This window comes from Aspergillus saccharolyticus, assembly GCF_003184585.1.
Source record: "Aspergillus saccharolyticus JOP 1030-1 unplaced genomic scaffold BP01scaffold_3, whole genome shotgun sequence".
Classification (NCBI taxonomy): domain Eukaryota; kingdom Fungi; phylum Ascomycota; class Eurotiomycetes; order Eurotiales; family Aspergillaceae; genus Aspergillus; species Aspergillus saccharolyticus.
In genome coordinates, this window is record NW_020290613.1 from 882,390 (window position 1) to 906,542 (window position 24,153).

Consider the following 24,153-nt stretch of genomic DNA (forward strand, 5'->3'; position numbering starts at 1 on the left):
AGCATAGACTGTTCGTTGGGCTTAACGCAATTCTCGTCATATGTGTGCTCGACAGCAGCAACATTTCTGGTTTCATTTGTTTTTATTGGTTTGATTCTCACGGGAATGATACAGCAGAGTCTCCTTAAATTACACTGGTGAATCAAGATTGGAGCCCGAATATGGTATGTCCAGGGAATCGCCAGAACGGAATTCCTGACTCAATGCAGCAAGAGAAATAGAATACAGTAGCCGGTGGGGGCGGGGTTGTTATAGGCACCATCATAAAGGCACATAATCCTAATCAGAGGTTTTGGTCCTTCCGGAAACACAAAGAGGCTTAGTCGCAATTACTCATGACGACGATCGGGCATTGACGGCATAGTCCACAAATCTGGTGCACCAGAACACTTTCCTGACACTTGAAAATGTACAAATGCCGCATGTGCTCGAGACAGCAGGGCTTCTTGCTTGGCATAAACTAGCCTGCTCGCAAATCACTTGACGGGCGAATTTTGAGAACAGTTCATAGAGGCTGCGCTATCGCTATAAACCCTCCGAACGGATACCAACCTTAGCACAAGTCGATTCAGAAGACCGAATCAGACATGCTCGCCAACGCCAACGCTGCATGAGCGGGTCTAACGAGGTCTTACGACATTATTCGAGGCGTATGTGAGTGGAATAATACTTCTTATGATTGGCACTCATGAGCCTGCAATGAATATTAAAACACCAGAGATGTTACTGATGTTGTTAATCACAGATCCAGATGTGTCCAGATAAATGCATCGAAGGTGATGTTTACGACAGTGCCAACACCGTAGATGCGAGAAGTGTCCGCACGAAGATTTCTCTCCATGGCACAAACTTCTGCAGGAGATGGTCCTCTTCACGGTAGGTGTGTCAATTCCATCAACCATCATCGAGTGAGTGCTCATCCATAGCATGTATCAGATTCTGCAGCCCGTGAGCCATGTGCCGAGACCCCGCAGCAGTGCACTCTTCCTGAGAATTTGGAACATGATACACGACATAGTCGGCCGACAGAGACTTCACGTCTGTCGCGGTCCAACGATTGGTGTTTAGCTGTTGCATAACAGCCTTAACCTTGGGTGAGACAAGGTATGGCTCAGGTTTCGTGGCCTTGAGGACCAACTCTATAGTCCGGAGGAACGCAGTGCACAGCCGACCCCAGCCGAGGCTCATGTGCCAGAGACCAACCACGCAACTTTCTAGAACAAGACTCCATTTAGGGTCCTGGGGGCGCAATTGAGAAATGGAATGTACCCCGGCCGCACAGAAGTAGTGAAGCATGACAATCGGCAACGACTTGAACCCATGGCATGTTTGAAACAAAAGGATGAGGGAGCCGATGGCACCCATGGCTTGCAACTTAACACCCTGGGTGTCAAAGTCGGCACTGGATGGAAGAGTTGTTGAATTAGAGTATAGATTAAAGATCTCGCACAGGGAAACAATCGTCGCTTGATAATACATACTGTCCGTAACAAGTAAGTAATGAGTCAAGATGGACAGCAGGAACACACCATGCTTACTGTAAGATGAGGATGTGTGGCGATGTATTCTCATCAGGTGTAATGATAGAAGGTAAACTGGCCCGCCAGTTTAGAAGCTTCCTATAGAGCTGAGAGCCATACGCCCAATCGTTGTGATCCAGTGAAGAGTCTGGAAACTTTAGCGCAAACGCGGCAATCTCATTGACAATGATCACCAAACCACCTCGGGCCCTCGCAGCCGTGTGCACACAGGGTCTAAAGATCGGGGTAAGGAAAGGGTATGGACTCCATTCATCCCCCTCGTCGAGAGCTGCAGCTTCAGTTTGCGAGAAACTGACGGACGGTGGCTCCTTCCAGGCTGATTCCTTTCGGTACACCTGCGCGGCCAACCTGTGCTACATTAGCATGCGTAGAGGGGATCAGGTGGAGCAGAGTCTTACTTACGCTTGAACGTCAAACACGGCCCATGCGACTAGTTTGTGACACCTGGAAGCCGACTCGGCTTCCTCATCGCCATCGCTCCGAAAGAACGAAGGATGCTCGTGATGCAGTCCAAGCCGACGGCTCAACGTAGCACCATGCATGATGTATCGTGTGCCCATGCGGTCAAGCCCAAATGTACAACACAATAAGCCAATCATAATACTTGACTGTGCGGTTGGCAAACAAGTGATATCCTTCTCGAGATTCCAAAGACGTTGCAGGGCCGAATATAATTTCTGGCCCAGGACCTTCTCTTCCTGTCGATCTGTGAAGCGCGCCAGATGGTAAGAGAAACTCTATCACCAAGGTCAGTTGGTGTTGCCCATGCGAAACATAACAGGACCGGAATAGCGATTACACAGCCGAAGAATAAGAGCGCGTGGACCAGAAGAGAGGAGCAAAACCTCGTATGACCGCGCTCCAGATCGCGCAGAAACATCTCCTGGTCGATGAGGTGCCACGTTGGATTGTCCCAGATAAAATAGAGAGATAAAAGATGGCTGGCAGTGGTGTTGTCGACCAGGTCCGTCCAATGTCCGATGTTGCTGGTTTGTATAGGGGGACAATCCTGTAACGGTTGAGTCGAGCTGGCACGGTTGGAGGCGAGAGCGAGGTGCATGCGGGCCAATGAGATCCCCGGGGGCGGCGAAGGCAGATGTTGATCTGATAGCGATCGGGCGGTCATCAACGTGGAGAATGCTTCGGAATTCCCTTGGAGGTGTTTCTGCGGGTCTGAGCAGCTGAAATTCTAGGCTAGTGGGCGAGACCACTCACACTGATGATTTCTTCAATGGGTCTGATATCTCTGCGGTTGCTTTCAGAGATAATCTCACGGAGCAGCGACTCATATGCGGTCACTCGAGACCGAACCGAATTCAGCTCCAGCTGCTGGCGTTCACGTTTTGACCCGGCATAGTTACAGTCGAGATCAAGACGACTACATTGCCTACACACGGGCTTCCGACCGTCACACTTAGTCTTCCTGGCACGACAGGCAACGCACGCACGCGCAGTGCGCTGCTGATTGGCTTTGGGGGAGGGAGTAACAAGCCGGGGGATAGGCAGTTTGCCCTTTTGCGCAGTGGCAGGAACAGCGCCTGTTAGAGTGTTGTCGGTCCCCCCAGACTCAGCGGACGCCTGCATGTCAATGTCGGAACCATGAAGGAAAGCGGCGAGAGAAACCTAGGTCAATGGATCAACGGGTGAGGAGGTAGTACGAGATGGAATCACAAAAAAGAAGAAAAGGGAAAATCTCCCCCACGAAACATTATAGAGGGTGAATGATAACAATGGCGACACCCTGGCATCCAGAATCGGCGGCAACACTGGATGATTAATGCATGCCAAGACATGCCGTTCACCCCAAATGCAAGAAAAGGGAAAAGGAAAAAAAAAGAGGGAAAAAAAAAAGAAAAAAATCAAAAACCTGCGATGGGCCAGAATTTCGTTCTGGAAGAGCTGCTGCACATAAGAACGAGTCTAATTAGCGGGTGGCTATAGGGTGAGTTTTCCGTTCTATTCGCTCCACAAGTACCACACACACACAGTGACCAGCAGCTCGGGTCCCAACATTTATCATCTTGGCAAAAGATCTCACAATGACGTTGTCGGCAGATGTGACCGCATTCAGTTCGGGGTTTGCTTCAAAGCGTCGTCAGTGCCATAGAGAAAGACACCGCCTCTGTAGGTAAGGACAAGACCTAGCCTTTGCCCTTGGTAGCTCAGCAATCGAGCATGACGGTAGGTTTACCAGTGGGCGAAAGGCTGTTTTGAAGACGAGCGCATCCGTCGACTACACTAGGAATTCCCCAGATCGTACCTCAATTTGCCAAGTTGCCCTGAGATCGTCTCCACAGAATCAATACTCCCACTAAGATAGAAAATGTTAGTAAGGCCCAGACTGAGTCGGCACAGGTATGAAGATTTACCATCATCTTCCATCCTGCGAACGAGGCACGATAGGGAGGCTGAAAATCATCCGTAGTCTCTACGGACTGCAAGGATAGTGAGCCAACCTGCTTCGCCTTCCCCCTTTCAACAGCCAATTCCCTCAACAGATTGTATTGATGCTGAAGTAGAACAGAGGGAACGAGACCTATCGCGGAAAACCATGCGCCTAGCCTGGCTTCAGCCCGCAGGTTGTTCTCCAGCGACCAACCTCGCCCATCACCCCGGGGAAGAATTCAAGCTCTCTGACCAGTCGGCATTTTTTGCCGAAATTTGTTGAGGGTTGTCAGACGTCTTGGCAGGAAGCCACTCCGGAACTATCAACTGCCGCAGAAGCCCAATGATATGCCACAAGAAAAATTGTTCGTCAGGAGGGGACTGCGGCCAAAACCAGCTAATGAGTCGCTCAGTGTAGTAATTGGTGTTGTAGAGGCTCCTGCCTGATTTGGATCTTAGTCTATCTGGAGGCTAGGTAGTATCCACCAGTCTGGCGCTGTAAATACTGAGCACAACCGTGATTTCGGGCAGGTCGCTAAGCCTTTTCTCAGCTACAGCTGGAAATGGTTACGCAAGGGTTGTGCTTTCCGACAAACAGCATGGTTGCTAACACGAACTATCGGAATAGAACAGTATTAGACCCCGAAAGTACCACAGAAAGTACTGCTGAGAAAATAGGCTTACTGCAACCGAAGGTGGCACATGCCAGTGCAAGTTGAGGTGGTGCGGTCCGGCGTTGCTGGCGAGAGAGGTAAAGCACTGGAGGCAACACAGTCACGCACGGCAGAACACGACTGCAACACGCGTGGCAGTCATTGAGTACTCTATGACTGCCACACGTCGATCTGGACATCCTATTCCCTCATCGACAAAAAAAGGAAAATGTTCCTGTGAAGGGATGAGCGAAATTTCCGAAGTAGGGGGCGGAGGGGAGGAGGAGCGGAGAAGTCGAGAGGAAGATTTTGGAGCGAGAGAAGGAACACCGAGCCGCCCCTGGCTAAATCAGACGACTGATAGTCCCCGAATAATATGAAGGTCGCTCCCAATAGTACTACTAGGAACCACCTGATCTGCATTATACCATGTGCCAATAGACATTCTAGCCTTGGGAACAAATCTCCTTCTTATATAATTAATCATACTACCCGAACAAAATAAGATAAGTAACAGTTGCCAACTACTTACTTAGCTCACTACTTGGGATAGTTAACTAGTTAGTTGACTTAACTAGTCAGTTAGTTGATTAGCTAAATGACTAGTTAACTACGTTAACTACTTCTGAGACATCTGACTAAGTATTTGAGTACGACGAACTCGCGGGGAAACGTCCGGGGTAATTAGTTAGCAGATCACTGCTATAGCCTCCCGCTCTCTATATATAAGGCATACCATCTACAGACAAGAACGGATGGAAGAATCATAAATCATAATTGCTTGTATCGACAATGCTAATATCGCATCCAGGAGGATGAACAAGGTCTTAGACCAGTTTCGCTTCACGACCTGATCTTTTTATCCCAAAAGTTGAAGCCCCATCAGCTCTATGTACAGAGAAAAATATACACAACAAACATGCTGGAATCATGGCGGCCCGGCCACAGAAAGAGACATGAAGAAACAGAAGAATGAGAATGAGGATGAGGTGTGCTTACGCCGCGAACAGCTCATCGAAGCGCTCTGAGGCTTCCTGGGTGACGTCCACGCCGTAGATCTCGCGCTGCACGTCTGCATCGGCCCACTTGTCGGGCACTGGGCCCTTGCCCTGGCGCAGAGCGGCGAACTGCTTGTCGCGCTCCTCCTTGGCAGCACCATCACCCAAGTGCAAAGCCCGACCGGAAGCGGCAGCCAGCTCGACAAGAGCGTAGGCACGGTCCTTGCGGATCTTTTCATAGACCTTGAGGGCCTTGTTGATGGAGGCGGGGGTGGTATCGGGCAGCTTGGACAGGACGATGCCGATGACAGCCCCGTCTTCAATCGCCTGCGCGGCACCCTGGGCCAGATGAGGAAGGGTCGGGTGGCACGAGTCACCGACGAGGGCGACCGACTCGTGCACCCAGGTGGGTAGAGGCTCGTGAACCCGCAGCTTCCATTCACAGACTTCCCCCTCGGGAACATAGCCGAGCATGCGCTGCACCATGGGGCAGAAGTCGCCAAAGACCTTCAGCATGACGGACTTGTCACCGCGGGTGGTGTAGGTAGCGTTGGTGGCAGCAGCAAAGTTGACGTCAGGCTGGGTGGTCGACAGGTTGTAGATGGTGTTGTTGGAGACCGGATAGGCGATGATGTGGCGCTTTTCGCCAATCCAGCGGGTGACCTTGTTCCCGCTGATCAGCGCCAGCAGCTCCGGGTCGTCCTTGACCTGGTCCTTGTGAATCATGATACGGTAGGCGGCCTGGTTGGTGTCCTTGACACTAGCCTGGATGCCGAGCAGGTCGAGCATGGCAACACGAGTGTTGGACTTGATGCCATCGGCACCGAGGAGAACGTCAGCTTCCACGCGGTAGGGCTGCTGATTGGCGTCACGAGGAACGGCCTTGAAAGAGGGCTTGGGGCCAAAGGAGACATCTTGAGCGGTGGTAGCGAAGTGGAAGCGAATGGCGTCGGGGTGGCGAAGACAGCCTTGGTACAAACCGTTGGCGAGGGACGAACGGTGACCGACCATGTGCGGGTAACCATACGTCTCGGCGATGTATTCTAGCGGTACGTGGGCCAATTCCGCATCCGTAGCTCCGACTGCGACGGTGAGTTAGTCATTCCGTGCTCGAATCTCTTATTTTTCTCAGCTCCCAACAGGCCTAGCAGAACCTACCCCGCACGCTGGTCTCAACAATGTTCACAGCCTCGGCCTCGATCTGCTTCCAGACTCCCAGGCGGTCGAGGACGCGCGCCATGTTGGGGGCCAGTTGAATACCAGCTCCAACGAAACCCAAATCATGCGCCGTCTCATACACGTCGATATTCTTGAAACCCTCACGAGCGAGGGCCAGAGCGCAGGTCAAACCACCCATACCTAGTCTCAGGAGTTAGCATTGGGAACCCTTGAAAGATGTATAACCATAATCGATAAGGCTGGAAGAAAAAAAGCGGGACCGCGGCATACCTGCGCCCAGAATGGCCACCTTCAAATCCTGCGGAGACTGAGCCATGGTGTAATGTGCGAATTAAGAGGGGAGAGTTCTGAACAGTAAAGAAGAGAGGAGAGATTGGTCTTGGAAGAGTTGAAGCAGCAGTGAAAAGAGCGTCAAGAGAGAACAGGATACACTGGGGTTAAATATGGGATGGCCACCGGCAATCGTGCTGGAGATGGCGGAGTTGATTTTAGCCGTTGCGCCTCTCCTCCCCACGATTTCCCACATTCCATCCAACAAGCTCGGACTGCACCTCTGCATCACGAGGGAGGCGAATTTTCGATCTTCGCCTGCCGGTAACTGGTTTCGTCTTCCCCCCGCTTCGCGCAAATGGTTCATTCTTCCCCACATATCGGCATGCGTCCCCCGTGGGGCGATTCAGTTCACTCCCGGGGATGACATTATCCTCGCAATTACGCGGTTTTACGGAAAGACAAAGGGATTACTAATAAATGAGGGATTCGATCTTGCTGGAATTAGTATTACAATGATATCTATACGCCGGTAATAGTAAGAGGTAGTTTGGTACACCAGTATAGAGAATGGAGAGGTGGGGAAGTGACATAAGTGATTGCCCATCTTTCCCAACCGTTGATTTCGACTCTACAGGGCCTTGTCACGTCCATCTCGGCAGTTGATCTGTCACAGTGATCAGCTATCAGCGCTTTGAAAAGCAAGGCCCGACCCCATGATGTCGACCGACTCGCTCTGTGGACTACCAAGACTCCGCAGTCCAACTGTTCTATCCGCCCGAGGTGGCTTTCATCTGGATGGTACTTGAATTTTACAACCGGCCTGATTGTAGGCAACGTAGGTACGAGGATGGGCTCTGATTGCGCGGCACGAGCTCTTTTCCTTGAACCCGCCGATCGGCTCTTCAGCTGAGCTTCAATGCCAGGGCCTGCATCCGACTATTGTTGGGCAGTAAAAGCTCAAGCAAACAAAACTATAGAGCTCAGAATCCCCTTTGTAAGACCGTTGCTAGGAGACATGGTGGTACGATGCGAGCCGTAGCTTTGTCTTCCTCCATCTTGCTTTTCACTTCTGGACGGAGTGACAGAGTCCCGATCGAAGACAAAAAAAAAAAAGAAGTAGCAGAGGCCAGACAAATAACAGAACGAAAGATCTCACTGATGAAAGTCGAGTATAGGAGGGTCAGTGAAGCATAAACAATCGAAGAGAACAGGAATCAGCCAGTCATTCAGTCCGAGCGACGAAGTTGAAGGAGCCGTCGCCGCTGCTCAAAAATGCATACCTAGAAGAGTTCTAAGCATAACCTGAAGATAAGAGAAGAATCGTTCCAGCCAGCCAGACGCCTCCTCTGGCTCGTCATGGGGCCGGGGACCGCGAGGATTGCCCCAGTAGCCCTGACCCGGGCTGGCGGGATTCGAGTAGTCGCGACATTGCGGGTGCTCGTAGTCCTCGAGCGTGCCCGTCGGCCAGATGGGAATCACGCAGACCTCATGATCACCACAACCGCTGCATTGCTTCCATGTCGTCCAGGCTAGATAGTTCATCAGCTCCCGGAAGTGACCAACCGCGGCCTGGTATTCGGGCTCTTGCCAAGCTGACAGCATGGTCGAACAAATACTACGGGCCACGGCATGTATGGCGGTGGCAGCTACGCTATCGACTGCAATCTCACCAGGAATGAACTGATGAGCGCAGCGGTCCCGCTCAGCATCGACATCACGATCTGAGTAGTCGATGAAGGGGCGCAGCATGGTCTCGATCTCCGCATGGAGTTCCTCCACCGTGGCCACGTCCCCGGAGGCGAGATATCGAATCTCGCGGGCATATCGCTCCACAACCATGTCGGCGATAGCCTGCCAATCGTACAGATTATCCTTGGCGGCGTGGTCGAGGATGAGACGGTGCAGATCGTCGCGGATAGGCTGCAGCTCCTGGGAAGAAAGGTGCATAAGTCGAGGAAGTTTGAAGGTCTCGTTCACGGAGTGAAAGAGATCCAGTCCGTAGGTGTAGGCTGACACAAAAGTCTCATAGTTTAACGCAACTCGATGACCTCCAATGCCTCCGTACCGAGCCGTGACAGCTTTCATCCAATCGTTGCCTCCGCCGGGAGGTCCTCCTTTTCCTTTCCCTTTGCCATTGCTTGAATCCTTCGAACCGGATGTTTCGTGCGACTTGACTTGTGTGACACGAACCTCCTTCAGATCACGCGCAAAGTCACATAGAATGATCTCAAAGCCGGCCTCCATCCGCAACAACCCATCCAATCGCCCGTTGAAATCCTCGCGTGCCATGCGACAGAATTCAACCGCACGTTCGCGCTCGCCATGCATTGCCCCCTCACCAGGCAGATTGTCTTGGAAAAGAATTCGGTCCTCTGCGTCGAGCGTGCCATTGGCAGTCTTACCCGCCGACATGCCGTCTGCGTACAGCAGGCGAAGGTCCTTAGCAGCAATATAAGTATGCAACCAGCCTCCCTCTGATTCTTGTTCTTCAGCCTCCGCCCGCTTCTTCCGCTGGTCCTGCTTATCGTCATCGTGAGAAGGAGGTGAACCACGGAACGGCCGGGCAAAGGCCAAGGCATGCTCGGGCTCAAAGGCAAGCCATTCCGTACCATTCACCGGCGCAGGGTTGGAGTTGCCGTGGTAAAACTGAGTGCCCGCAGGTACTGTCGCCAGGAAGAAGGACATGCCGTTGTGCTGGAGAGAAGAGCCCCATTGTCGCATAGACGAGTGGATGGTGTTAAAAATGTGATTCGCATTTGGGGAAAACTCGGTGGTGGCGCTGGTGCTCGCTACCCATAGAAGGGATGATACGAGCAAGCGGGAGACCCCCATGGCGTCTAACGATAATGGTAGTGATGACGATCGAGATGGGATGATGGAGCGAGGTCGTGGAGTGATCAGTTATATGCATCGAAAGCACCGCCTCGGAGAAATAGGAGGCAACTTTCGCCTAAGGACCTGATTGGGGACTTCCTAGTGGGGGATGGTCGGTCTGACGCGTCAGCGCTCAGGCGACAACTTTTGTCTCGCCGCAAGGCTTGTGAAAGAGGCTGCAAGGTTCTCTGCCTATAGCAAATCACGATGAAATGGTGAGGTAGCAGCATATCTATAGCCGGGCGCTAATTTGACGCACTATTCCAGCTATGGATTTTTTGCTTCATTATTTGGAGATTGTCAATCGAACTGAAATGAACCTTGAGTCGGACAAACTGCTTGTCAGATTAGCTGTGGTAGAAAAAAAAGGAAAAAGAACGCACCCCAATCTTATCTTATCGCCGGGGGTCAGTGCGGACTCAATATCCTCAAACAGCACCTATACCCGATTACTATCAGCTAAGTCCGATGTCCGAAAGACTGAGCCCGAGACCTTCCGTCATCAGCTGTGCGCCGAGCCAGAGTCAATGCGATCCTCATCGATAACTTAGTTCGATTCCAGCCTAAACTCATAAACCATGCCTCCCCACGCCATATCAAACAATCCACGCACACTTCTCCTCACGATTGACGCCTTCGGCACCATCTTCCACCCCCGCAAACCAGTCCCGCAACAATACGCGTGCGCTGCGCATCAATTCGGCCTGTCGCGCTCTACCGTCACCTCCGACCGCCTTCAATCCGCCTTCAAGACTGTCTTCAAAGCCCAATCCAAAGCCCGTCCCAACTACGGCCGTGCTGACGCCCTTCGTGGAGAGTATGGTGGGCCAAGACAATGGTGGGAAGAAGTGATCCGGGGGAGCTTCGCTCGTGTCTTGAAATCGTCCCCTGCCGCTTCGTCACCTACTCCTTCAACGGCAAACACACTACCTGACGGTCTCGTGCAGCACCTTCTCCACCGCTTCGCGTGTCGGGATGGCTACGTGCTGGATGCAAACGCTGACGCCTTCTTCACGCGGCTCCGCCATATCAAAAGCACCAAGACGCGGTTAGGCCCGTTCGATCGCGTTGTGGTCGGTGTGGTGTCCAACTCCGACGACCGGGTACCTGCCGTGCTGGAGTCCCTGGGTCTGAGTGTGGGGATGTGTCGGGCTGATGAGGATGTATCGAGTACACAACTCCCTGGTTTCGAGATGCGCGATCGCCCACACAGTCGGAAACCGGCAGACAACTACGGCGATGGAGAGATCCATGATCTAGACCTGGTGATTACCAGCTACGAGGCTGTAGCGGAGAAGCCAAGCCCGATCATCTTCGAGGTGGCCCGGCGCCAAGCCATGAAGTTGGTCGGGGCCATAGACAGCGACCGAAGCAACTGGGAGTGCATTCATGTGGGTGACGATTACGACAAGGACTATCGCGCTGCGATCGATGTCGGTTGGAAGGCCTTCTATATTCCCCTCGAAGATGACGCGAAGACGCCGGTCCAAGTGAGAAAGACTGGGTCGCTGTTGGACGTGTTAACCGAGCTGCAGCGGCGAGGATAGGACCGGCGGCATAGTTGTACTATCCCCATACTTGCTTCCTGGCAGTAAGTCCCTGAGAGCTGAACACAAGTAGAGTAATGGCTCCTGTGTCTGTGTTATTAGCCCCTTAATCCTTACTCCAAAGCTTCTCTGGTTGTACTGTACAATCTTGCTCCGCCCTGTTCCAGGCTTCAGCACAGCAATTGCAATGTGGCGAAGACAGTGGATGTGGTCACCCGCACCACGCGCCCGGCCCAGCCCAATCCACCCCGCACAATCATAAATTATGCTTCTCGCACTGTTCTCTGCGATTAGTGCATTGTCCAATCAACCTCAACCATGGGGCACTCTCGAGGGTGGAGTGAATGTCATCCAGGCATCACTCCGCAGATCTCGCAACGGATACTTTTGCAAGCGGAAAGCAACCCACAATAAGAAAACACTCAGCCACTATGACGCGTGATGTGCTGCGGCAGAGGCGAAAGAACTCCCTCTTTTGGCAATGAGAAGAAGCATATCTCGATCTTCGATCATGCTATTGGTAACATACCATTTAGACCATGGTGATTCAACAGGTGATGCCTCGGATCATACAATTTGTGCAATGATTGGTGCCTGGTCATTCGGAGTTAAGTTACGATGATGCAATGACCGTCGCACCGAGACTTTATATATTGTTTAGATGCAGAGCTCGCGGACTTAAGGCACATATTCTCTGCTCAAAAACTCAACTACAAAGTAAATTTCTACATTATAAGCAAGTTTTACTTCGATCTAAAAACCCCTAGAGAGATTCACCAAACATGGACCTCGTTCAGAAATTCGGCCACCTCAAACGCGACCGTCGCAAGAGTTCTGCGCAGCGGGAACTCGCGGAGGCAGAGCGTCACAACGACCAACAAAGTACGTTTCTAACTCCCTATAGGAAATTCAAATATATATAAGAGTTATGATACTGAGTTGCGTTCCCTTTGTCTCGAGCAGGAATCAACGAGTTGCTAGGCAGTTTTGGGGGTCCAGCAAACGATCATCCTGACCGGAGATCCAGCGGTGCGGGCAACATGGCAAGTATGATCCAAGAGTTCAACGCCAGGTACGTATACTTGATGCTGGCTTCGATCTTCTGAGGAAGTATCTGACTTTGGGATGGTAGACGGAAATCAGAGTCGTTGAACGAGCCCGGAGAGCAAAGTGTAGAGCGAGTGGCCGAGTGATCGTCTTGGTTTTGGTTCGATGATGCAAATATACTATTTGTACTGTACATTCCCCCTGCTTCAGTCCTCAGAAGAGGAGCAGGTATCATATACTCTTGACTTGTACTTATCTTTCTATGAGTAATGAATGACAATATTGAAAATAAGAGTAATGAATGACAATATTGAAATTAAGAAAAGGGACTTATGCAAGGAGCTTCCAACCGTTCAATCATATGAACGTCAATAAAGATGAAAAAGAATCTTCCCATCAAGATTTCATTCCACTTTGCTTGGATAAAAAACAGTGGCAATGCCCCCCGCACCATCTATCGCATCACCGGATATCCGGACGAATTCGGCAAGGACCTGGTATCATTTGGCACTCAAATCTAGTTCCGACTGCTCGGATCCCGTCCCTGGAATTGCACCACAAGCTATGTAGGATATGATCCCTGTAAAAGAAGACACTAAGATGTAGATCCTGAAGGAAACGTTGCGGTGCATCTATTTCTCCTGTATCTACTGTGTATACAGATACTCCCAAAGAATAATCGTGGCTTCAGACTCTTGTCCGACGAATTTCTCAAACCAGTTCTCCGTTAGAGGCCCCGGGACGCGGAATTTCTTCTTCTCTCCCACCATTTCGGCTTCAGTGCGGAAGAAGTGTGATGCCGATCTTACAGTCTTCCAAGGTGCAAAGGTTGAAGGCTGTTTTGGAGGTTTTTGTGGCGGCGGATGAAAAGTCGAATAGCACCTTCAGAATATCCATGTTGATGGTTCAGATGTGTATTGCGGAGAGGAGATTCCCTGGTACTTGAGTTCGTGGGTGCACTGCATTAAAATGAAGTCTGAAGGATAGGTAGATACATCAGTCGCAATGTCGCAAGATATCGCAGGCTTTGAGGACATACTGCCAGCTGTATGTTATGCTGCATTCTCTCATATTTTCTGACCCCGTTTGTCTCGTGTGAGATCTGAGACCCAAGTTGCGGCTGACTCAGTTTCTATTGTGATCTATGCCACTCTAAAAAGGTTCAATTTACTTGGCACACCAAGATCTTTTCACCCTGCCGTGCGCTTAATTAAATCATCAGATCAAATGCAACCGGCTTAGGCACTGCTTCAATTGCGTAGATGCTGGTGTCGAGTGCCAGCGTCTCCGCCGCGGGAGGACATCGCGAAAGCGATCCTTCCCTAGGTTTGCAGCTTCCATGGTCAATGATTAATGGTGTATGTACGGCTAAAAAGTTGTTTGATAGCATTACGACACCGACGGAAACTATATTGCATTTGGAAAGACCACTTTCTCGGTGTCGGGGGTGCGAGCCTTGTCCCTATTTCGAGCCATTCAAGGACGACTTGATAGGCAGACTTTATCGACAGTCAGCGCTGAAACAAGACCGGAAGAACGAAGACCCTTTCAACAGCGCCAAGTTGAGATGCAGAGCGAACATGACAAGTTCTCTCGTGCTGATCTCGATTCACTTGACGGCACGGATAGCTCGAACTACCATGCGGCACAAGCAAGAAGTATCATCGAGGTAGAGCTCGATGACTGTCGGCATATAATCCTAGAACAGCAGTCTGCTCTTAGAGCCGCACTCGACCTAGTGAGCCGTATAGCGGACTCGGAGCGCGTGGGGTCGAATGCGCCTGCAGAGGACGGATTTTCTGTCGATTCCAGCGTTGGGATTCCAGATGCACCGCCGCTAGAGCTTATTTTCATGCTTTTTCCAGGTTAAGCTTGTGGCTCATTGTTCGCAATGTCAGCTAACTTCTTCAGGGTCAACCAGTAGGGAAGGCTATCAGTGGTCTGACCACATTTCCGAAGAGTCGTTTGAGAGAATGGCTGCGGAGATCCTCGAGGAACATTGCAAGGGCCAAGTGTTTCAGCAGATATCAGTCTGCGTCTACGTTAGGGCGATATTCCATTTCTTGTATTTGGCTCGAAGCACGACAAGCTCCACAGTCAGAAATCGGCTCTTTCAAACCACCTCCACCTACATAGCTGCAGCCGTCCAGAGCATTCACAAATTCGACATTCTCGCTGCGCCAAGCCTCCTCTCCATACAAGCTTTACTCTCAAGTGCGAGCTGAACACTTGTTCTAGCAAGGTACAATAATTAACCATCATTCGATATAGGCCTTGCTCATGCGACATTTGGGCAAAGTCAACCAGTGTTGGATACTCAACTCGTACGCAGCCCGCCAGATCACAGCGCTCGGCCATCATAAAATCCAGGACACCGCTCCTTCTACTGGGGTGCAGCGAGATGTCCACAACGCCCTATTGTGGTGCTTTTTTCTCGATAAAACGCTTAGTTCCCTGCTTGGTCGACCTTCATCCCTGCCTGACTTGAATGTTTCCTCTACTGACCTAATCGGAATCGACTCCTCGCTACCTTATGGCTCCCTCTTTCGAATCTGTCTGGAGATTGCCCAGATTCAAGACAAATTAGTCGCTATACCTGCCTAAGAGAAGCGCAAGTCCAACCGGCGGACCATGGATACGCTCGATGACCTTGAAACCAGAATGCGACGACTCCTTCCAGACTTGCAGGGAGTGAGGCTTTCCCACATCCCATGTTACTAGAATAGTGATAGACTAACAATGGGTTCATAAAATACTTAGAAGCGCAACGCTACCCACCGATCAATGGAGCTTGATTGGATCAGTGCAGACTTCTGCTTTTATGCCGTGATGGTGGAAATTCATAGGACGCGGCTGAGGTGCTCATTCAGCCCAATGATTCGCAGAGAGACTCTACTCTGCGCTCGAAGATCTGTGGAGGCATTTCAGTATCTTCAGCAGCACCCGACCGAGCTTCCAGGCTTCAACGACCCATATCCGTCTTTTCTTACATGGTGGGTGCACTAGGCTGAAGGTAGACGTTCCTTTCCTGTATTGACTGCAATCCCAGGAGCCTGTTGTTCTACCCTTTGAGTCCCTGCTTCGTTCTGTTCTGCAACATAATCGGCTCCTTGGACCGGAATGACTACGACCTCATGCGCAACATCATCCAAGCTCTGTCGCAATACAAGCATGACCCACACTTGCAGAAACTCTTCGACCTCTTGGCATCACTTGAGAAGCTCTGCGAGCCGCTGTTTCAGGCCGACGATGATGGTTATTCACATTCACACCAAGAAGCTGCTAGCAGTCTATATCCTCGAGTTTCATTGGACCCTGCTGCGGTTCATTCATTAAACGAGGGCACGGAAGCTGGTCATATGTCTGCTCCAGACGGAGATTTAGCTCGTGCTATGGAGGTGGCTTCAGGCATACCAACTCCGGTCATCGGATCGTCAGGCGACTGGCTTATGTGGCAGCTTTTCAATACTCAGGTACCCTTGGGATGGATGAATCCTGAGTTCGCTGGATACGGGGCTCTTTGAGTCATGTCAGACACGAAGGGATCGTGCGTAAAGTCGCAGGCATTATATCTTCAGGGCTAGAATTCAAGAGCCATGAAAGCTCAAAGGCCCACTAAAGCACTAGAGAACTCCGATCCTCCTCAGAGCAACTGCACTAAGTTATTTCTACAACTACTGCTCAATGTAGGATCCTACCTGCACTGTCGTTCCATGGTTCTCGACTACTCTCACTTCCAGGGCATTTCGCATGAAACAGTACGTAGAGAATGACCTCGTACGCAGGAGTGCCTTGTTCGCCCCACTCCCAGAGACCAGATCCTTTATACAAGCACCGACAGTCCTCATACTCTGCCACAAACTTGGGCTGCTTGCATGTCCAGCCGCTTTGAGTCTCCCCGGCGAGGTGGTAAAGACTCGAGAAGTATAAGGAGCATGTATGTGAATGGAAGGGAGATGCGTTGGGTTGTAATTTCTGTTCTTCTAGACCGTCCACCAGCGGGGTCCCGCTGACCCAGTACTCCTGTATGTGATCAGGTGCTAAAGCTAATTACTCGCTTTCGAATGCACAGCTTCCCATATCTAGTTGCACCACGTCTCCTTCTGGCCGGATATCAAAGTCGAATATATCCATGGGTACTCCCAACGTCGTGCAAGCGTTGGGAATATCTACCAGACCAGCGATGTGCCCCTGCACGGGGGCGCAACTCAACAGCAGATAGATCTGGTAGTCATCATACCCATACCGACGAAGGTACTCAATCACCCGCAGGCAGGTCTGACGGTAGGCGACCGTCGCATCCAGGTAATGCTGCTTCCCATTCTCATCGACCGAGAATCCCTCAAACGTCAGATACCGGCCCGGTCCAAACTGCGGCTCCACGGGGCCAGGGTGGAAAATCGGGGATCTCATGCGCATCTTGGCCATCCCGCCCTTGAGCACAGTAAACTTGAGTGTAATCACACCGGCCATCTCGATGGCACCGCAGAAGGAGATCTCTCCGTCGCCCTGCGAGAAGTGCAGATCGCCGACGGAGAACTTCGCGCCGGGAACGTGCACAGGGAGGTAGACCTTGGAACCGCGGGAGAGGTTCTTGATATCACAGTTGCCGCCGTGTTCAGGGCGACCCTATATTATGATTAATCATCATGTTGTTGGGTCAGTCCCAGCTCCAGCTTAAATTTGGCATCCTCATTCTTTGTGAAGATGAGATGAAAGAAAAATGGAAAGCATACCGGGATCGTTCTTGCCCCTTCTCGAGCGATCTTGGCCTTCAAGGTCTCATCCGCACTGCCCGCATGTGCATTTTTCGGCTCCGGAGGCTTCGCAACATCACGTTGAAGATGAGTACTCGCCGCGATTAACTCCCCCTCACGGCGGTTCCACTCCGCTAGAATCTCAGCGGACGGCGCGCAGCCCAGGATCCCAGGATGTATCAACCCGGCGAAGCGTACGTGAGGAATGTGTCGCGACGAGCAGAAGATGCCCTCGAAGTCCCAGATAGCCTTGGCTCTATTATGCTTGCGTGGTCAGCTTCCAAGCTTCTTTCTCCGTATTATCTTTCAAGAACTGAACCATTCCCCAAGATAATCTAACTCACGCTTTTGGATAGATTTCGTCGAGGAACCCGCCGCCATTGTTCTTGTCAAAGATCCCCGTGAAACCCCAGGGGTGATCCTCGAAGGGCTGGACATCTTGAATCTCCACAAGCAAAACGTCTCCCGGCTCAGCTGTTTCGATCTCAAAGGGACCCGATAGGTAATGGATCTGGGTCAGATCGACGTTCTTGACATCGTCGGCGGAGTCGTTGTTTTTGATCTGACCCCCGGTCCAGTCGAGACATTCAATCTTGACAACTTCATTGTTGGCGATTTTGCCGCAAGCAGGGACTGTATGGTTTTACCATAGCGGTTCGTTAGCTTTTATTGGAGATTTGAACAAGTGACCAGGATGGATGGGATGGTACCGTCCGGATGCCATCGGTTCTGCAGGATGTCAGCCTGAAAATGGATTCCAGAATCTTTTTGGAGTAAAACGCACGTGTAGGCCAGGCTGCTCCCAGGCGGGTTTGTCAAGATCAACTGTGAGCGCCGTACGGATCTTCTTATGGCCCATGGTGAGTGATGTGATGCAGTCTGACTGTGTGAGGGATGAGTTGTGGAGAGGAGGAAAGAGAGAGCTTAGCTCTGCAGGAAATGCCCCTCGGCCAGGGCTGCCCGTCGCCAATTAAGTATTTGCAGCTGCATGATACGACCCTGCAACAAGGCAACATTAACTATGGTTATCAGCCGATCAAATGTGAGAGAGGGGAGAAAGTGGGACAAGGTTATCTTATCGGGGGTCAATGACGCTTATCTGCGGGGAAATTCAAGGCTGCTTCCTTTGCTTTGCAATCAACTTTTTGATACCCATCACAAAGTATTTACACACAGCTCTGCCAAAAGCCCTTATAATTTTTTACTCAGATCATTCCCAAGTCTACACTACTCCCGACTCTAGTCCATTTCTCAATCACATCCCGAGTGCACCGCTTCTGTCAACCACGCCTATCTAGGAGAACTCCCGGCTGGGGGTTTCGGATGCCTTGGGCTTTCCCTCCTCTTCATGAACATTAAGCTTGTCTAGATTATCCAAAGGAAGACGCAGAAAGTCGTGCTTGTTCTTCCAAGTCGTCTGGGTCTCGGCAAATCCCTCCTTCAACGCGGGGCTTGGCGGAGGATCCGTGATCTTGGTGACGAGGTAGGCAGTCGATGCCTGGGCCACACCGTAGAGGAGCACTCCAACAAAAGGAGCCTTCATGACATGAGTGAAAGCAAACGCAAAGCCGAAAAGGACACCCTCACGGTCGGCGAACCAGCGCTTTTTCTGCTCATGAGTGAAGGGGACACGGCTGAAGTAGGGCTCCAACTAGTGTACTGTTAGACTAAGCCAGGTTGAGAGGCATGGGGAAAAGCCTACCAGTTCACGCATCAGACTGCGTGATGCATAGTAGCTATGCAGGAACGAGACCACGTAGCTCTTGGGAAGGATAAAGCCAGCCCCAAAGATGACAGCTGCAGGGGTAGTTCCCACGGCGCTCTTGAAAGCGTAGAACGAGGCAGCAGGCATCACGAACGGGCCGACTACAGGAACCAACGAGAAGAGATATGTGCCGAGGAGAAGACCAGCCCGCTTGCCGTACCGGCGAAGAAACATTAAAAATGCAGCGTGGCCGGCAGCCTTGGGAGTTCGCACCGTGCCATCCTCGGCGGTGTACATGGAGAGATTGGGGTAATACATGTCCCGCAGGTTCTTGGGGTCGTCTTGCTTGTGCTTATGAACGTAGGTAGCATCAACCCATTTGAGTGATTCCATGAAACTGACTTGTCAGCATAAGGATCAGGCAAAGTTTTCGATTATGGTTAACTTACATCTCATCCAATGTAGGTGTGATGTACCGCATTAGTGTCATGAGCAAGAAGGGCACCTGAAGAACGGAGTTGGAGATAAAATTGAGACCCTCTACGAGAGAGTCATCCCAGGTCGCATTTTCCAAGTCAATGATCCATGATAGAATCCAGAGAACAAATTTGACCCCAATGATCTGGATGTCATCTGTTAGCCGGAAGGTCATATATGGCGGTACTGCTCAGGGGGGATGCTCTTACCGGAATCTGAATGATCAATTGAATGGCGATACCGACTGCAACCGCAAAGACAGCCTGTCGAAAGTGGTTGTATTTGAATAGGTCAGGGTTTCCCAGCGCGCGGACAGCTGTTGAGCAGAAGTCAGCTATTTTGAATTCTTGCTCTCCGATGACGTATGTGGTTTGCTGAAGTCTGATAATGGATGAATTCACGCGACACCAGCTCTAACGTTCAATGTCCATATAATCTAAGGTCCTGAAGGTGAAGCAGAATATTATGATGCCCCTTTTCCCATTCAAATAATGTAATCCCACGAAACCACAAGCGAGCTCCAAGCGGCGGAGATAGGATGATGTAAAGGAGGGGCAGAATTTCACTTACTCCCAACGATGGTGAGCTGGAAGCCGCGAATCACGGCATTAGGCTCGAAGTTCGGCATGATGCTCGAAGGTCCTCGAGAAAGGAAGCAGATGTGAGCTCAGGGTGATAATGAGAGAGAAAATGGACATGTAGAGCTATTTATAGTGGTGCGTTGTCTCGAGGGGGAACAGCCACAGGCAACCACATAATGGGAAATGTCCAAGTATGGCTGTGGGGGTGGATTGGTGCAACATCCGCTAAGCGCCGGGGCAAGCAGCCGAACCATCCGCCCCAGCCTCACGACGCCACAAATTCACGTGATTTATGCCTGAGGCAGCATACTCCTCCGTAGACCGACTTACTCCACCCAGCCCCAACAAGCTTGCAGTGTGCAGAGCGCAGGGGAGATCCGCGACTAGTCCAGATTGGCGGCCATCATTATTGAATTCATCCATCATCTCCCGGGGTCATTCGGGCTCGATTATCTCACCACCACCACCATCGTTCTTTTCTCCCACCCCCCTCTTCAGTATTCCTGCTGATCGTCTCTCCTTTTCCCACTTTTATCGTCCTCATTTTCAGATAACGTAACCAGCACTTTTTCTATCACCTTACAGTTTTTTTAAATCAATGTAATCTTCTTTGCCTGGTCCCTTTCCTTTTTTTTTCTCCTCTCTTATATCACCATTCCGTATACCCATGGTTGAGGATGTCTGATTCCTCCGATGCGCCGCTCCCTCAGACCTTGTCCATTCGTCGGTCTGCTACTCTTCCCACCAAGTTGAACCCGCGTACGCGTCGTCACTCAGAATCTGTGAAACCGTCCGAAAACGATCTCTTCTACCACCCGTCCGCTAAAGTCGTCCACTTCGCCCCCAGAGCGCTTGCGCCTATACCCTCGAGCACTGCCCCCGCGGATTTCGATTATCCGGTTGATACCGTTGAGACTCTGCCTTGGAGGTCGCCTACCGAACGTACGGTCGCCCTCGCACCTCTTCGTTTAGAGAATGTTCATGGTTTGACCGTGTTTCTGAAATGCGGCAATGTCGTCCACGCCATCCTCAAGAATTCACAATGTTGGTGTGTCGACGGCGAATCCACATTTGTCTTGCGCATCCGACCTTTGACCTACTATCGTATTGAACTGCCCAACGATGTGGAAGGTGACAAGATGTTAGTCGCGGAGATGAAGAATGTACTGTCGAAAGTCCTCCGATATGAAGTAACGCCCTGTCCCTTCAAGAGGGGCTTTACTGTCGAGATTCCCGAAGAGGCCAGGGCTCCTAGGAGAAAGAGGGCGTGGCGTCCTAAGGGGCGCAGAGAGAGCGCGCCAGTTTCCTCGATATACCAACATGACAACCTCCAGCCCAAATATGACCAGTCGACCGACTGCCCTAGCGCAGGAGAAGACACTGACGGAGATGCGACGGATGGTAGTGGCTTCACGACTAAAGGCAGTAATAGCACAATCCTTGAAACTATCGCGGACGACAACGAGTCGTCCGAGCCGATGCAGATCGCGGTTCCCACTCATTCTTCATGCCAGTCCGTGGCAGTTACACAACAGGGCTTTCAGACCTTGCTGGCGAGGTTTGAAGATAGCTCTGAAGATCAGGTTGATCCTGAAGCCTCCTTCTCATCCAGTGTGGAATCATTTCATTCATTGGGCCCTTCTTTTACAGCTATTCCGGATCTAGACGCCTGCTCCACGCCGGCGTCAAGTGAGAATGACGATAACTATGACAATGAAAGTGGCATTGTCCACTCATCTTTGGAAGACTCACAGTTACCCAAATCGAAACGTCCCGACAACAGGGTCTCGGTGTACGTCGACTGTTGGGATCACATGTCTCCAACGGAAGATCTCACAAGAGAGCTTGCTGAGCAGGAGGCTAAACCGATTCATGTCACACCCAACCCTCATTCGCCCGCATCCGAACCCACCAATGTCGCTTCAAGCCCCGAGCTTAATTCTAATCTTTCCAGCATGAGCGCGGAGTTTCGCCGTCGCTCCAAGGCATCCCGCGAGCGAGAAGTCTCGCCGATGCCGCCACCTTCTGCTTTGACGCTTGCCAAACCTGAGAAGCACGACGCAGCTTCTTTGATTCACAAGACAGCCTCGCTCGTTTTGGTCCCGCCCATTCAGCTCCTGGTCGTGCTCATCCATATCGCGGCCCGTATTGTCATAGGGCCGGCTTTGAGCTCGACAATGGGCGAGCTCAAGCGCAATATTGAGGACCAGTTCGGCGAGGTTCAGGATACGGTGGATGATTTCGACCTTCCCCTTCCTGATTGTTTCAGGAGATCCGAGGAGTCAACCGAGCACAACCCATGATCTATGGGTGGCGACAATGGTTTGCTGGCTCAGTATACTATTTTCCCTTCATTCAACATACCACTCTTTGGCACATTTCTTTTACCTCATATCTGTCATTCATGATATTCTGTTTTATTCCCATACACGCCTTCATTCCGTGATGATCCATTTACATGAAGTTTCGTTATCAGGCCCATTATCAGGAACACGCCTGGTTTGTGGGTGGGCCAACTTGCGTTGGAAATGTACCCTAATGTTTTTTATTGTATTCTAGCGTGTACCATCAATCATACTTAATTTTTGTGAGACAATTTGTGATTCGAGAGGCGAGACACATTACAGAGTACCTACCGCCAATACATTGTTTACACAGTACCTTGAGAGGAAAGGTAGCGACGCAACACGGTCGGGGACCTCTGGGGTAACATCCATGGCATACGTGATCGAGACTGGGGGAATGGGAGAAGGGGATGGATAGGTCACTCCAGTGTTGAGGGGAAACAACGGGAAGCTAAGCGCCCATCAACCTACAAGACATGCGTTTCAGCTTCGAGTTTTCATTCAAAGAGTGCTTTGTGTTTCTTGTGCTTGAAGATCTACTCCATTTACTATCACCATGAGGTTGTTCTTCGCAGGAAACGAACTGCGGATGACCATGCAAATTCCGGTGCGTCCATCACGATTCCTCATGCATCATCTCTGGGTATGGGTATACAAAGGGAGGGTGCATAACTACATAGCATACAGTCAAAAGAAGACTTGCTCCGTGAACCCATTTTTACAAAACTCTTGATTGATATATGACAAGTGAGACATAACCTCATAAAACGCCTAATAGATGCAATCGACCACACAATGAACAGGATGCATGTTGGGCCGGCCCGACCCCCTTCAGTCCTGTCCTCAAGCACCATGCTCAGTAATGCAATACCCCACAGGCACGGTTTCCATTTCATCCCGAGGACGCCCTCCAATCCACCCGATCCCAACAACATAGCTTCCTATCCTCCCACCGACAGGCCCAACTTCAGGCCTTCTGCACCTTGCCCGCGGCCTTCCCCTTGGCATTCTTCTTCTTCCGGTCGCGCTTCTTCAACCCTGTCATCCCAGCCTTACACACCTCCGCGTACCGCGCATAGAACGCCTCCAGTTCCTCCGGGCTCACGACCGTCGACAGCTTGACTTTCTTGGAGGGTGTCGCCTTTCCCGGTGTTTTGCTAGCCTTGGTTTTCGGATTTGGGGCGCTAGTATTGCCGTCGGTCGCGCGGATCAATATGGCTGGCGGTTGTTGTTGTTGTTGGGAGTCGGTGCTGTCGGTACTGGGAAAGGGCTTCTGGGTGAGGTAGACGGAGCCGCGGGCTTTTTGGGAGGTTGTGTTTAGGAGGGATGTCAGAGAGGCGAAGAACTGCGCATAATAAATTAAGATTAGCACTCGGTCGGGCATGAGAAGTGGGTAGAACGTGTCTGAGACAGATGGGTGGTACTAAGCGTGGGATAGGGTAATGGTGGTGGTGGTGGTGGTGGTGGTGGTAGCAGACCTCCTCATGGTTGAGGTGGGCGGGCATTTTGTCTTTGAATGCGCGTCCAGCGTCGAGAGAATGAGATCGTGTGTGGAGCTTGACTTGGAGGAGATCAAGTTAATATCTCAACGAAAGGGAATTGAGTGAAGAGACAGTCCGAAAAAATGAGTAAATCGCACGCAGTATGACCTGGAAGACAATATCATATGCTTCTATTTATGATTTAAGTCGAATGGCCAGACGATCTCGACTCAGTGGGGGAGGGAGCTCCGCAACTCCATCCCCTCACCGCTTTTCTTGATTCCGCCTCCGCGGACTTTTTTTCATACGG

General features: G+C 51.1%; 10 protein-coding genes across 10 annotated transcripts; 4 read left to right on the forward strand and 6 right to left on the reverse strand.

Annotated features, from left to right (window-relative positions):
* Positions 1–894: 894 nt before the first annotated feature.
* On the reverse strand, positions 895–3,125 carry BP01DRAFT_362717 (putative C6 transcription factor; the record flags this gene model as incomplete). Its single annotated transcript, XM_025576234.1, has 5 exons — positions 895–1,480; positions 1,539–1,889; positions 1,944–2,278; positions 2,341–2,706; positions 2,757–3,125. The coding sequence occupies 5 exons, from the start codon at positions 3,123–3,125 to the stop codon at positions 895–897; spliced, it is 2,007 nt and encodes a 668-aa protein (XP_025434980.1).
* A 2,212-nt stretch (positions 3,126–5,337) lies between these two features.
* Positions 5,338–7,182, reverse strand: BP01DRAFT_353317 (putative monooxygenase). Its single transcript, XM_025574153.1, has 3 exons — positions 7,027–7,182; positions 6,736–6,936; positions 5,338–6,659 (listed from the first exon to the last, which is right to left on the reverse strand). The coding sequence occupies exons 1-3, from the start codon at positions 7,070–7,072 to the stop codon at positions 5,575–5,577; spliced, it is 1,332 nt and encodes a 443-aa protein (XP_025434981.1). The 5' UTR covers positions 7,073–7,182; the 3' UTR covers positions 5,338–5,574.
* Positions 7,183–8,259: 1,077 nt separating this feature from the next.
* On the reverse strand, positions 8,260–10,217 carry BP01DRAFT_118036 (uncharacterized protein). Its single transcript, XM_025570368.1, has one exon. The coding sequence runs from the start codon at positions 9,859–9,861 to the stop codon at positions 8,296–8,298; it is 1,566 nt and encodes a 521-aa protein (XP_025434982.1). The 5' UTR covers positions 9,862–10,217; the 3' UTR covers positions 8,260–8,295.
* Positions 10,218–10,286: 69 nt separating this feature from the next.
* BP01DRAFT_353319 (uncharacterized protein) lies at positions 10,287–11,821 on the forward strand. Its single transcript, XM_025574154.1, has one exon. The coding sequence runs from the start codon at positions 10,482–10,484 to the stop codon at positions 11,448–11,450; it is 969 nt and encodes a 322-aa protein (XP_025434983.1). The 5' UTR covers positions 10,287–10,481; the 3' UTR covers positions 11,451–11,821.
* A 411-nt stretch (positions 11,822–12,232) lies between these two features.
* BP01DRAFT_379394 (uncharacterized protein) lies at positions 12,233–12,643 on the forward strand (the record flags this gene model as incomplete). Its single annotated transcript, XM_025577149.1, has 3 exons — positions 12,233–12,332; positions 12,414–12,522; positions 12,583–12,643. 3 exons carry the CDS (start codon positions 12,233–12,235, stop codon positions 12,641–12,643), a joined length of 270 nt encoding a protein of 89 aa, XP_025434984.1.
* A 1,046-nt stretch (positions 12,644–13,689) lies between these two features.
* Positions 13,690–16,126, forward strand: BP01DRAFT_413372 (transcription factor domain-containing protein). Its single transcript, XM_025578999.1, has 6 exons — positions 13,690–14,362; positions 14,427–14,711; positions 14,797–15,083; positions 15,114–15,188; positions 15,258–15,490; positions 15,547–16,126. Exons 1-6 carry the CDS (start codon positions 14,065–14,067, stop codon positions 16,019–16,021), a joined length of 1,653 nt encoding a protein of 550 aa, XP_025434985.1. The 5' UTR covers positions 13,690–14,064; the 3' UTR covers positions 16,022–16,126.
* Positions 16,127–16,443: 317 nt separating this feature from the next.
* Positions 16,444–18,275, reverse strand: BP01DRAFT_353322 (acetamidase/formamidase family protein). Its single transcript, XM_025574155.1, has 5 exons — positions 18,039–18,275; positions 17,965–17,983; positions 17,599–17,887; positions 17,234–17,510; positions 16,444–17,126 (listed from the first exon to the last, which is right to left on the reverse strand). Exons 1-5 carry the CDS (start codon positions 18,111–18,113, stop codon positions 16,548–16,550), a joined length of 1,239 nt encoding a protein of 412 aa, XP_025434986.1. The 5' UTR covers positions 18,114–18,275; the 3' UTR covers positions 16,444–16,547.
* Positions 18,125–20,142, reverse strand: usgS (transmembrane protein UsgS). The gene is made up of 5 exons (XM_025574156.1): positions 20,007–20,142; positions 19,646–19,752; positions 19,409–19,581; positions 18,957–19,356; positions 18,125–18,905 (listed from the first exon to the last, which is right to left on the reverse strand). Exons 1-5 carry the CDS (start codon positions 20,062–20,064, stop codon positions 18,549–18,551), a joined length of 1,095 nt encoding a protein of 364 aa, XP_025434987.1. The 5' UTR covers positions 20,065–20,142; the 3' UTR covers positions 18,125–18,548.
* Positions 20,143–20,387: 245 nt separating this feature from the next.
* On the forward strand, positions 20,388–22,621 carry BP01DRAFT_118345 (uncharacterized protein). The gene has a single exon (XM_025570369.1). It carries the CDS (start codon positions 20,695–20,697, stop codon positions 22,318–22,320), a length of 1,626 nt encoding a protein of 541 aa, XP_025434988.1. The 5' UTR covers positions 20,388–20,694; the 3' UTR covers positions 22,321–22,621.
* A 442-nt stretch (positions 22,622–23,063) lies between these two features.
* On the reverse strand, positions 23,064–24,043 carry BP01DRAFT_353327 (signal recognition particle 14 kDa protein). Its single transcript, XM_025574157.1, has 2 exons — positions 23,841–24,043; positions 23,064–23,707 (listed from the first exon to the last, which is right to left on the reverse strand). The coding sequence occupies exons 1-2, from the start codon at positions 23,865–23,867 to the stop codon at positions 23,330–23,332; spliced, it is 405 nt and encodes a 134-aa protein (XP_025434989.1). The 5' UTR covers positions 23,868–24,043; the 3' UTR covers positions 23,064–23,329.
* Between the last annotated feature and the right edge of the window lie 110 nt (positions 24,044–24,153).